Genomic DNA, 13321 nt, shown 5'->3' on the forward strand with positions numbered 1-13321 from the left:
CCCTGAACCAGCCACACTTTCCCTCTAGATTTAAGTTCATGATGAGCTGGGACGGGTTGGTGCTGCGTTCACTGCCGCCGTAAAAATAAACAAACAGACAAAATTTTCAGTAGGTAAAGAAATGTAACTTTATTCAGCGACAAAGTGAATTTGTTTCAGTAGCTGCACACAACATTGGTTTTTATCTAATCTTCTAGCACTTGTTAGACAGAGACATATTTTTACACACACACACTTCCTGTCTGATTGTCTTTCTGTGCAGGCATCGAGTGGGAAACCACTGAAAACCACTTGACGTTTTTTGGCCAAAGGCCATTTTCATTTCATACTTTCAAGCTTTTCTTTAAGGGCTTTTCAAAATCTAAAATAATTGCTTTATGCAGATTCACAGATTCTTTACAAACGTATTGTTCCCATGACAATTATAAATATCTTCTGCAAAAACTTGTAGCCACCTATAGTAAGCAGCAGCTCAGATTCATGAATAAGAATATTTTAAAAAAGTGTTTTCAAATTTTGTTGAAACTTCCCTTAAAGCGTCCTTCCCCGTTTATTGTCACAAATGAGGTTTCTACACAAACACAAGTCATATAAGGGTGCTGGACTGCTCACCATCTATTACATAAAAAGAAATCATCACACAGCAGGACAGCAGAGGCCTCTGGGAGCAGCGAGGCACTCTGGGAAATATCTACAAAAAAAGGGTAACTGAGAGCTCGGGGGCTCGAGCATCTCTGGTAATGTCCACGTCGGACACGGACAACTGCGTTGCACGTGCACTGTAACTGTACCGTACCTTACATTTCCTGGGTGGCTTGTGCTATATCCCACTATAACATTTAAGTATGTCTTGCTGATCTAGAAAACCCCCGTTAAGAGTGGGAACAGTAGGCTGACACACGGACAGGTCTGATATGAATGACTTCTCAGTTTCACGAGGGAATTCAGTAGAAGGACTCTCGTCTGATGGATGTTGTAATACAGTAACGACGATAAGATAATTCAGCAGGAAGCTACGGCAACAGAACAGAAACCAACAAAAAAACAAAATTAAACTTAGTATATTGTTAGTTAGCAGACTGACGCTGGCTATTAGTACAAGACTAACTAGTGAATACTTGAGCGAGAGAGCTATGACTTATACAGGTTCAGGTGGGAGGGGGGGGGTTAGGCTATATAATGCTGGAACTTAAATTCACTTATCACTGGGGTTTAAAGCGAGGGAGGCAAAAACTGGAGTTAAGGGTTTTATACAAAAGTCACTTTCTGCTGAAAGCTGTTTCCACCTTCGCCCACTACCCCCCCCCCCCCTCCTCTCCCTCTCCTTCTCTCTCTCTCTCTCTCACTCGCTCCCTGACCGATGCTCTCGCTTTCCCATCAAGCCTTGCAGATCCTGGTCTCCGTCACAAACTTGTTCTCAAAGTGGCGGATGGTGAAGCATTCCTCCGCAGAGCGCTTCTGGATGCCTCCACCTGGCAGACACAAAGACATCAGCGCTGAATATCAATATCAGTCTTGTTTCTAACTGATGTCCCTAAGAAATCTGTACCCACAGTCTTATTCTGTTGGCTTTGACCGGTATTGGTCAAAACTGTCAAGACATTATATTTACAGCCCCTTCTATAGCAGCGTTCTTCACAGACTGGTGCTTTTACAATGTGTGAATGAAGCTCAACAAACGAGACAAAATGTCAGTTTTAGCTGTGCGGTGCATCCAGACCTGGGAGGCTGGAGCGGCGCTGCATCCTGTACGTTTCCTTCCCGTCGCACAGTCTGCGAATGTAGAAGCCCAGAGGCTTGATATCGTCGATACGCTCCGTCACCACCAGGTCCTCGTGCACCAAGTAGCTGCGGTAAGAGCCGGACTGGGACAAAAAAAAGAAGAAGGAATCACAATACGAACCACTTCTGGTCTTCCTGAGGAGAGAAGCAGCTCAGGACTGCAGCCAAGTGGGAAACTAACAGAGTGGGAAGGACTTTGTCTAATCCAGTCAAAAGTGATTGATTTCTATGATAAAAATAGCATCATGGCTCCGATTGCAATGACTGATCCCTTAAATGTTCATCTAGCGCCGTCATCTGGTCGACATTTTAATTTACAAACAAATTACTTTTGGTTAATGACTAACAACTTGGAAAACTAATGACATTCCCATCAGCTCAGTTGTACTTTGTGTTTTTGTGCTAACTACAACATGCTAACAGGCTAAACTGAGATGGCGAACATTGTAAACATCATACCTGCCAAACATCAGCAGGTTAGCATTGTCATTACCAGCATGTTAGCATGCTGACGATAGCATTTAGCTCAAAGCGCTGCAGTGCCAAAGTAGCCTCAGGGCGTGTCTGCAGACTTTTTAGTCTTGTTAACTTTATGATTCAGAAAAGAAAACACATGCAAGGTCTTCCACTGTAAAGTGCTGCAGGAATGAGTAATAAAACGCAGAAGTGAGTCAGCATTTTTGCACTTTCGGTTCCCTCGTCTCAAGTCAATGGGTTTTTGGTTAGATGCCTAAAATAAAGTCTGTGGTTAACACAAGCTTAATAAATTTAAAAGTAAAGTAAAGAAAACCTTGGTGTACTATTTTTCATATCACATATTTAACTACAATAAAAGAGATCAAAATATGAGAGTACTTAATTCCCCTGGAAGTTCCTCGTGCAGTGTTAGTAACACAGAATGTCTGAGATAGGGGAGGATGATGCGTGCTGGAAATTATTGACTCTACAAATTACAGACATGACAGATCTGGACAGGATTAAAGACAATCTCTGGAATTATTCTAAAGCCCTGGATTTCCACAGGTAATATGTAGCCCTTAATATTCGGGCTTATGTGTCAGCATGAATGAGAGTGCTGTGTAAGTGTAGTTTTTCCCTCCATCATCCTAGCCCAGTCTCTTACTGGCCGCTGCATCCCGAGCGGATCACTACTCACCATCAGCTGCGAGAAGAGGTCGATGAGGTCCTGAGGGAGGAGCACCACCGAGGTGTTCAGAGGAATCACAAAGCAGGTCCTCAGAGTCAGGTCCAGATATGCCGTCAGCTTCTACTCACACACAGCAATCAGGAAATAATTGAAAATACATTAACAGGAGCAAACCAGCATCTGCAGTGTAGTAAGTGCTGTACTGTAAGTGCGTTACCCTGTTGAAGTCATGGAGGATGTAAGCAGGGTCTCCGGGTCTGAAGCGGGGTGGTGGGACGCTGATGACGGCCATGCTGTCAGAGATCTCCACCTCCTCCTCCACCCGTGGCAGGTAGTACGGCTGGTTCTCTCCTCCAGCTCCAGCTGACACGTCGCTGAACTGCATCGCACCGTGATACAGCCTCTGGGGGGGGGGGGGGGGGGGGGGGGGAGGAGCCAAATAAATCCACTTTGATACACATGTAAATACATTCAATATCATGACTTTCTGGTTTACACATGTTATTCTTTTTTTTTTATTTTCAACACGTGGTGAGATGGCTCTTTGCCACTGCAACCACAAGTGCCTCAACTGGTCTTACACGGCAGCTCTATGGAGCCAGTGGTTTCCCTGCAGTATCTACCTGTCTGTTGTGCCAACAAACTTCATCAGCGCTACAGAGATAAAGTAAAGCAGTGGTACAGTTTGCTCATGAGATCTAAAGTGGCAGGATTAAGTCTGAAAATAACTAAGCTTAAAGCCTCATTAAATGATTTTCGACCACCAGGGGGCAGAAAATACACTCATTATTCCATTGAATTTTGTACTTTTTAAAAAAAGGAATTCTGTAGTTTTTTGTTTCTGTGTATCTCTTTGAAGGTATGTTAATTGTATAATTGTTTTATAATATAAAAAGAAAAGCTTGCTAGATGTTCAAGTCAAACAACCTAACTTGGGTCTGTAAAGTGCCATGTGAAGACCAAACCAAAATGTTTAGCTAAGAGAGACTAAGTGGCACAACGTCGTGGACGGTTGTGTTTATCCTCAGTAAAATAAAACCTGTAAAATCTGTATCAAATTCAAAGGAAAAATTCTATTTGATATGATGTTCAGGAAAAATACAAAAATTGTTGCGGTTAGGAAACTTGAACAACAAGAAGATTAAGGAATGAATCCTGGAAACAATCCATTAAGGTACGAAGAAAGTCAAGTCTTTAATATCACAATCTCAATCTCCTATCATTAAGAAGTGTGTATGTATCGCATTAAAAGTTTAATGAGCCATTTTTAGCTTTGCTTCATTTGCATAAAATAAGAAACCCCCATGGGCACAGAGAGACTATACTGAATGCGAGACCCTCCCACTGACAACACAGCAAAATGTAAGTCTGCACTTTCTTTGAAGACAGAAGTGAACAGGAGTCAGCATTCTAGTTTCCCACCAAGGCCAGAGAGTCCCATCAGCAATCTAAAGCATCTTTAATAACCTCACAAACTCAAATAACACTTCCTGACCTGCTGCAATGACTTCGAAGAAAAAAATGGGTACATATGTCCCATGATTGTCTATCTTGGTGCATTCTGACTGAAATGCAGATTAAACATTTCCAAGCATGTTGTAATGTTACAGTAATGTAGGAAATCTAAACCTGGTGGGATGCTTTCAGATTGTGTGTATATCTTACATTTTCTTAACAGGATCTGGATCACATCACATACCCTATCTGTTTGATAAAGTTTACACATGACAGGTAGACTGCCCCCGTGAGTTTTATAAAGGCAACACACGTATAAAAAACGTAATACTCCAATTGGAACTATATTAGTAATAGCACTAGTAATAACAACATCTAGTAACGCATGCAAGCACGTACACATACTGATTTACCTTTGGGGTGAAATATCGATAGAGACATGCCCCCCCAACGATGAGCCCGCTGAGGATGAAGGCGATGCCCAGCAGGGTGAGCAGACAGCGACCTGTGGAGCCCTCGATGCCCGCTGGAGCAGAGGCCAGCTCAGGGTCCTACACACACACACACACACACACACACACACACACACACACACACACACACACACACACACACACACACACATACGCGCGCGCATTGTATTTACAATACTGTAAATACAATGCAATACAATAAATCTGCAAATACTATTGCATGCATTTAGTATCAACATTCAGCACACACAGCTTTGGCTCAGTCTATAACCCCCATTGAATGTTCGGCCTTTGCAGAACAGCTGATGTAGACGTTCAGAGGATGGGCGGTCCAGCTGTGTGCTGCATCAGCTGCAATATGGCTCTCCGTGCAGTTTGAGAAAAAAACACCGCAAAGCTCTTAATATCTAGTGTGCAAAAATGCAAGTGAATACATCATGACCCCATATAACACACACAGATGATGTCCGCGGTCACTGCTGCTGACATGCCTGCGGTCAGTGCAGGCCATGCTAACGGGCTAAAAAAAATGAATTAAACGGACACCGGGCTCAGACGCAGCACCGAAGCCCGCTACAGCTCACCTTCACATCGGACGGCTCCTCTTTGCCCAGCGCCTTCTGCGCCAGAGCCGAGTTAAAAGCGATCTTCACCATGCTGGTAGCGGAAACGTCCGCTCGGGGTTTCTTGTGCAAAAAAGAAGAAGGGAAGACTAGACTGTCGGGTGCTGGACTGCAGGGTCGTTGTTTTGTTTTTTTTCTACTCTGTGACGCACTTTGCAACCTCGGCTTTATCTAGAGCTTCCGGTGGCTGGAGGGGATTAAGATGACATCCGACACGGAAGCTGGGAAAACGACTTTTAAACTTCAAGCTACGTGATATAAATAAACAGCCGAAGCATGGAACTCATTTAAACGAGTCTTTTTAACGGTTTGACGGTGACCGCTAAAACATGTATTGCCTCATTTATTGCCTCCATATACTCTCCGTGAGAGTTATGATGTGTGGCTTTAACGCCATCTAGTGGACTCGAGTGGAAACCGCCCATAATTCAGTCTAACGGAAAATGCTCCCCCATCAGGAACAATCAGCCTCCATTCATTATACTGAACCTAACACCACAAGACTTGAACTATTTACACTTTCAGTTAAGCTTGTCTCCCTTTACCTGCCACATTCTGTACAGCACATGACACACACATACACAAATGACTCAATTCCGCGCTGTAATGTAATGAAAAATAATATCCTGAGTGTATGAAGTAGCCCATTCACCTCCGTGAATATTCCACTCTGTAAACTGACTATGTGAATACATCCCAGTCCTCCTACGGGCCGGGCACTACCTGCCAGTGTGTCTGCCCACTGCCGCTGGCACGTGCGCACAGTGCCCCGCCATTCACATGCGCCGTGTGGAAACACAGGCCATGCAGCGCCAAGGCCGCGTGCTGTGCGTCTGACACACACATCCTTCAGTGCTCTGGTCTGCGGTGGTCCTTCTGCTTCCTCTGCTTTCACTCTCCCTGACTCATTTAAGGTTGTATGTATGAGTAAATAAACACTTGCTGCCGCACCAGCGCTCTAATTCCACGCAACTCTGTGGCATCTCTCCAGCAGCCCCCTCACGCGCTGCAACTCTGCATCTATACCGCGGTCTCACAAAACACGCGCGCTCTGCAGCGGGGCTATGATATTTCCTCTGTTAAACAGACGGATTGGACCGGTAATCACCACTGAAAGGTACATAAACAGAGCAGCTGATTTCTGTACCTAACTCCCCCCTCCGTCCCCCTCCGTGCACCCAAAACGGACTCTCCCTGAAAAAAACTTAAGTGGTCCTGAAGGCTTGTTTATGGGCTCGTCTTACGCTGTGTTTGATCTGAGAGCTTGCCCACACATGCATGCGTGGACGCACGCGCGCGCACACACACACGCAGAGAGAGAGAGAGAGAGAGAGAGAGAGAGAGAGAGAGAGAGAGAGAGAGAGAGAGAGAGAGAGAGAGAGAGAGACAGCATTAGCAGTAATAGCTGAGATGATAAACAAAAGACTTAGGTTTAATCCTGAGGGCTTCTCAGCATCACACACAGCAGAGGAGGAGACCGCAGAGGGAAACTATGGATGATTTGGTGGGGGCGGGGGGTGTGGAGGCAGGTGGGGGGTGAAATGGAGTGATTCTAAGGGGGGGTGAAGTGATGACTGGGAAAAACACAGTGAAGGAGTTACAGGGAGAGGCAAAGCAATCTGCAGTGTCTGATGCTTGAGTGAGTTTTCCGAGGAGCTGATTAACGGCAGATTAAACTCGCCGTCCTTCCAGTTTACGTCTCAAAACTTCCTAACGAGCCCGCTATGGGTAGAGTTGCTATAGGCAAAAAAATGTATATGGACCCCCGTGTTTTTTGTGTACGCAGAAGGCAGCGGGGGTCGTAATGGTTGGATAGCAGGCGTGCATGATGGAGTTTGAATGCCAGTGTTTTCCCTGTGGTCTGCAGCATGCAGCCAAAGAAAGCAATGACAAATACACACACACACTCACACAATGCACATGTAGACACAACACACAGTCCTTGCCTGCAATGTCAGCAAATTTTGAAAGTCTGCAGTGGCATAGCTGGCTTCATAAAGTGTGAGAAAGAGAAGCTCTCGTGCATGACATCACCCGCACATGAGCCAACAAATATGAACACCCACCCACACACATACACACACACAAACACACGGCACCTCATATATTTGTCATCGATTTCAATACCAGACATGTGAAGCCGCAAGTGACAAATGATTGTGTCCCTTTCACTGCTCCCAAGTCATACTTACAGTACACACACACACACACACACACACACACACACACACACACACACACACACACACACACACACACACACACACACACACACACACACACACACATATATAGGCCCCAAAAACTGCTATGGTAACAGCTGGCCACAGAGTTGTGAACCAAAAAGCTAGACACTGCTCAGTGCTTTATAACGTCACTGACATGTCTTCATGTGGACCCATAATCACCATGTGCCTTGAGTGGGAGAGCATTTAGTGGTCAAAGAGAGAGAGAGAGAGAGAGAGAGAGAGAGAGAGAGAGAGAGAGAGAGAGAGAGAGAGAGAGAGAGAGAAATGGAGAAAATGTAAGAGGGAAACAGAATGAGCAGATCTCATGGGTCCAGCCTACATGTGGAGAGCAGTGATGCTCCTTCAAAGACCCAGATTCAGATCCCCCATCACCAAAAAAATCAGCATGCATCACACTCTCGTGATCTTTGCCCCCGCCACACACACACTCACACACTTTTGGCAGTCACATATGGCTTCAAGACAGGGGTGACAAATGAGTCTTTCCTGTGAGTATCAGCTTCTAAAGCTACCTTCACTCTCCCGTAGCACCGCCTGTCTGCCTGTCTTCATCCTCTCAGCTTGGCTCACCTCAGGGATGTGTAACAATTTAACTTTGAAGTACTCACAATGAATGAGGATTTTGTTCATAACTGTGTGCCTGTAAAGCAAATTCTTTATGACTACCAGCCTTATACAGGCTATGCTACTAGCCAGTTTTTAGCTAACGTGAGGTGGTGTGCCTTAAAACCAAAGAAATGTCTCAGCTACTAAAGACTCTAATACCTGTAAATGACCTTCGACAAAGTCCAGTATATTTGTATAATGTGTTGCATTCGAGTTTGTTCATTTTCAAAGTGTTTATTAAGAATGTGCTAATTTGACCCTTTCACACTATATAGGTGGGTGTTTTTATTTTGAAAGGGTTATACCGTAAGAGAACCTGTTACCTTACAGATGCGTGTGCTTTTATTTTGAAATGGTACTGCCAACAAAAAAAAGACGAACGCTAAAACGCCAGGTGTGTCTTCCAAAAGAAGGAATGTGACGTTCTTTTTTTTTTTTTAGCACCTGAGTGATAATGGCACAAGGTTTGCCAATAAATTGTTATCTACTATAGTTGAAAATGACTTTTTTATTTTATTTAATTTTTTAAATTATACTATATTTATCCCGTTAAGGGGGACATTTTTCTCTGCATTTGACCCATCCCTGTATCAGGGAGCAATGGGCTGCCCATGACAGTTTTGCTTAGTTGGAGAGAGTGTGTGTGTAAGCTAGCAACCTGCCGTAATTTAGCTCAAGTTAACAAACAATTAGCATCTTGGCCTTTGCTACTTGTAGGAGATGCTATGTAGCTTTAAGTGTGTAGTGCAGTAGTATATTGTGCAAGTCATGCTTGAACTAACACGGTTAGACTTTCATTCAGAGTCATTAGTCTCACAAGCTATAGCATATCTTCCAAAAATGACAGTTTAGAGATATATTAAACTTAACTGTGGTTCAAATATATCAACCATGTTTCATATTAGCTTATTAGCATGTTAACTCATTTACTCCTCCCTCCAATAGGGTCATGTGTCTGAAAGCTAACTTTAGGTTTGTCAGAATTTTGGTTAGCTTAAATAGTTAGTGACAACAGCTAAAGTCTACACCAGATGTGTGTGTGGTGTTTGGTGACCTCTTGCTCGCCAGGTAAATCTCATGGAGAGTCCTTGGTAGAGGTTGGTTCAATTCTGACTTGTGGCCCTTTGCTGCATGTCATACAATAAAAACAATAAACAATAAATGCCCTAAAAATAATTTAAACTGATTAAGAACTTGTTCAACAGCAATGAAGCTGAAAAGATTCTCTCTTTCAATTCTTTTTACAAACACTTTGGAATTGAAGACTCTTTTCTTAGAGCTGTTGGAGTCGTTTATTGAGGCTAAAATAATATATGATGTAACATGGAATATGAGTTTTTTATGACTGTATTCAAGAAGAATGTCTGCTTTTTGTGCTAAACTTGTGACCTAATGTTGCTATTCTGTCTGTCTGTTTTATTGAAGAGGTGGTGAAAAGCCAAAAAAGAAGACGATGGCATGAAAGGATTAGTGAAGAAGAGAACAAAAGGTATGACTGATAGAGAGTAGAAAGGTGGGTCACACATGTAGCCTACGTGATAAAGGGCAACTCAAGGTAAGCAGCTGGCACAGGTAGAAAGGGGAAAAGTGAAATAATCAAATGGGATGAAAAAGGATGAAAGGGTACAGAGAAAAAAAATGGAGCGATGGAAATGGACGCATGTCTGTTATGTTCCTAAGGGTTAAACTCTGGGGAAATTACCTCATCATCACGAGACGGCTCCAGAGCGTTACATGTACACTTCGGCCATGTTGACTTTGCATCGGTAGAGCACACACACACACACACACACACACACACACACACACACACACACACACACACACACACACCCTCTTCTGAATCGTGGCCAATAGCATCATAGTCTAGTCGAATCACTTCCAGATTCAGTGACGTCGCCTCTGTTAGGTTCACAGGAGGAGCAGAAAGCACTGACACACACACACACACACACACACACACCACCTTTTCACCGGAGGATGATCCACTGATCTGTATTATTTCTTCAATTATGACTCAGGGATTGTTTCATGGATTTTTATTCCAGCTTCTTTATTGAACTCGGAGAGCAACTATCCTCACATCATACAGTGGATAACGCAGAGGACTGACAGACTGAAACTGTTGTGGCTGAAAGCCATGAGGCTACAGTCCCACCTGGACTCTAAAAGGCCCATATTACTGTGAGGTTTTAGTGGCCTGCAGAGGTTAGGGAAGAGGCCGCTGTAAGGCTGTTGGTTCATGTAGAGGGGACGATTTGGGAAAACTCACATTCCCCGTTACATCAGCAACTACTGCTGGGGTGCCATTGAGCAAGACACTTTCATAACAACTGACCCAAGAGACAAAAAATAGAAGACCTTGAGAGTCAACATTTTGTGGATTAAATTAAAACTGCAGGATGAAGACAGGAAACATCGGTCAATGCAAAACAAATCTTTATTCTTCTCACTTTACCGTGATTCTAAATTAAATAATATTGGCCAAAGGCTATATTCCTTCAAATATAATTTGAGCCTTGGTTTAATTCGTTGTTAATAAGTCATGAATTACTATTACTATTAATGACCAATGTCTATAATGAAAACAGGCAAGTAAGAGTTGTGGAGGATATACACCAGCCAAAGGGAATTTTTCACAAACCAAAAATTCAACTTCATTACAGTAAGGCTTAATAAATGTAATAAGCCTTATAAATGAGTTAACTATCAATGCAGATTATTGGTTGTGGATAGGGATGCCTAATTAGAAAAGGGTTGGTATATATTTTGCAATATTTTTCTTTTCTTTTTCATGAGTATGTGTTTGTCTGTTTTGATGATTGATTTTAAATGTATGTATTTTCACTCATGGTTTGATAATTGTTTTAATTTTTCCTCATTCTAAAGCACTTTGTAATACTTGGATTTTTGATTATTTCTATATAAATAAACAATATTATTATTACTATTAATACTACTTCTTAAAAATAAACAAACTTGAGGTGTGTGTGTGTGTGTGTGTGTGTGTGTGTGTGTGTGTGTGTGGGTGGGTGGGTGGGTGGGTGGGTGGGTGTGTGTGCGCGCGCGTGTGAGTGAGTGCTTGGCGGTGGGGGAGGGTTGGAGGATATAAGAGTAAGCTGCTAAAATTGATGACATCCCCAACACCACCCCTGTTTCTCACCATGTCAAAGTTCACCATGCCAGAAAGAAGACAAATGTGATGTGATATACTGAGGATGAAAATGATAGCCCACGTGTGTGTGTGTGTGTGTGTGTGTGTGTGTGTGTGTGTGTGTGTGTGTGTGTGTGTGTGTCTGACTGTCTGGAAGGACTTTCCTGCGCTTCAGAAGTCTAAGCCCTGCTCAGGATGTAGTTATGGAGCGCTAATTTGAGCGATGTCTGATTGCGGGCTTTCTGTGGGCCCCTACAAAACACACTCACAGACACCCACCCACACACACATGCACCCCCCCCCTCCCACACACACACACACACACACACACACTTTATCAGTCATTAATCCATCAGGTGTCATTAACAGGGGAGGATAGGCTGATTGGAACCAGAAGGAGACAGAATGATGTCACGCAAACACACTTTGCTGCCAGGGTGCTCATGTGTCTCCACGTGTCCCTTTCATCCTCATCATCACCCCTCACACACACACACACACACACACACACACACACACTTGTACATGTGACTGACATATAGACACATAAAAGTGCAAACGTACAGTAGGCCTACAAGGGAAACACTTATTCATGCTGCTTCGCTCTTCTCCAACCTCCACAGCCACGCCAACACCAGCCCCTCTAAAAACGGATCGGTGGAGAGCCTGAAGAGAAGGAGAGACTCATGTGTGAATACAACAATAATTAGAAAGCTAGAAGTGAAGATCAATGTGTATCTTTAATGAATGAGCCGGTGTTAAGAAAGACCAACGGATTGTTGCACCTGCGCCAAGCTGTCCCTATTTTAACTCCCCTCCCCACACTAAAATACACACACTAAATATACACGCTACACGGCTATCTTTGGAGGACGAGCTATTGTTTAGCAGTGACAGTAATCCCTTAAAGAGGTACTGTGAATGGATCTCTTTATTAACACTGACGGAGGCTCATTATCTATAAATACAGGCAGGAGCCACTAATAAATCATTTCTCATGGCCCTGATAGAGCACTAACCACGAGGCATTAAAGCATCGTGAATACAAACCACAAGTTGGCAGGCGAGCTCTTTGCATGCGTGTGTGTTTGTGTGTGTGTGTGTGTGTGAGTTACACCACACTTTGGCAGGCCGGATGATGGGGCTAGAGCTAGGCATTTGATTGAAATAGCATGTTGTCTTTTGAGTTCCCATTTCGGCAGCATTTAAATTATAGTGTCTCTACAGGGCTGCAGAAAGTTTCCCGAGGTGGGAATAAAGTCAGAGAAGTGAGAATGTTTTTCTATACATGTGAGTACAATCTGGATACAACTAAAGAGATGCTGATTTGTCTTCTGAAGATTGACTTCTGTGGTGCAGTAGCGGGGTTAATTGGTTTCTACAGATATCAGTGTCAAAACCACTATGTGGATTTTATTATGTCCACAGGTGTTGTGCCACAGTGCATCACTGATGACGGCATTCAGAGGAAGTGTAAGGCACTACCAGCTACTCGTAAATACATAACTAAGTTTGTGTGTGTGTTTCAGAGTAAGGCTACATCCACACTACTCCGTTTCCATTTGAAAACACATATGTTTTGCTACGTTTACACTGAGCGTCCACACTACGCCGGCGTTTTTGAGCACCGAAAATGGACAACTTTGGAAACGCTCCCGAAGACGGATACGTTTGAAAACTCCAGGCAGCGTATTCGTATTCGTGTGGACGGAAGAAAACAGATAAGTTTAGAAACGATCACGCCCACACCTGCGTTCGCTACTTGATTGGTTATTAGCAGTCATGACGTGTCCTTCCCTGATTCGTCACACCCATATCCAGGTGAGACCGGA

General features: G+C 43.5%; 1 protein-coding gene across 1 annotated transcript; it reads right to left on the reverse strand.

The window, feature by feature from the left end:
* Positions 1-103: 103 nt before the first annotated feature.
* On the reverse strand, positions 104-5827 carry LOC137875260 (integral membrane protein 2A-like). Its single transcript, XM_068714335.1, has 6 exons — positions 5442-5827; positions 4798-4935; positions 3147-3332; positions 2939-3049; positions 1721-1865; positions 104-1472 (listed from the first exon to the last, which is right to left on the reverse strand). The coding sequence occupies exons 1-6, from the start codon at positions 5511-5513 to the stop codon at positions 1378-1380; spliced, it is 747 nt and encodes a 248-aa protein (XP_068570436.1). The 5' UTR covers positions 5514-5827; the 3' UTR covers positions 104-1377.
* Between the last annotated feature and the right edge of the window lie 7494 nt (positions 5828-13321).

This window comes from Cebidichthys violaceus, unplaced genomic scaffold (genome assembly GCF_023349555.1).
Source record: "Cebidichthys violaceus isolate CVI_PGR_0920_01 unplaced genomic scaffold, fCebVio1.0.p SCAF_2, whole genome shotgun sequence".
In the NCBI taxonomy this organism is placed as follows: domain Eukaryota; kingdom Metazoa; phylum Chordata; class Actinopteri; order Perciformes; family Stichaeidae; genus Cebidichthys; species Cebidichthys violaceus.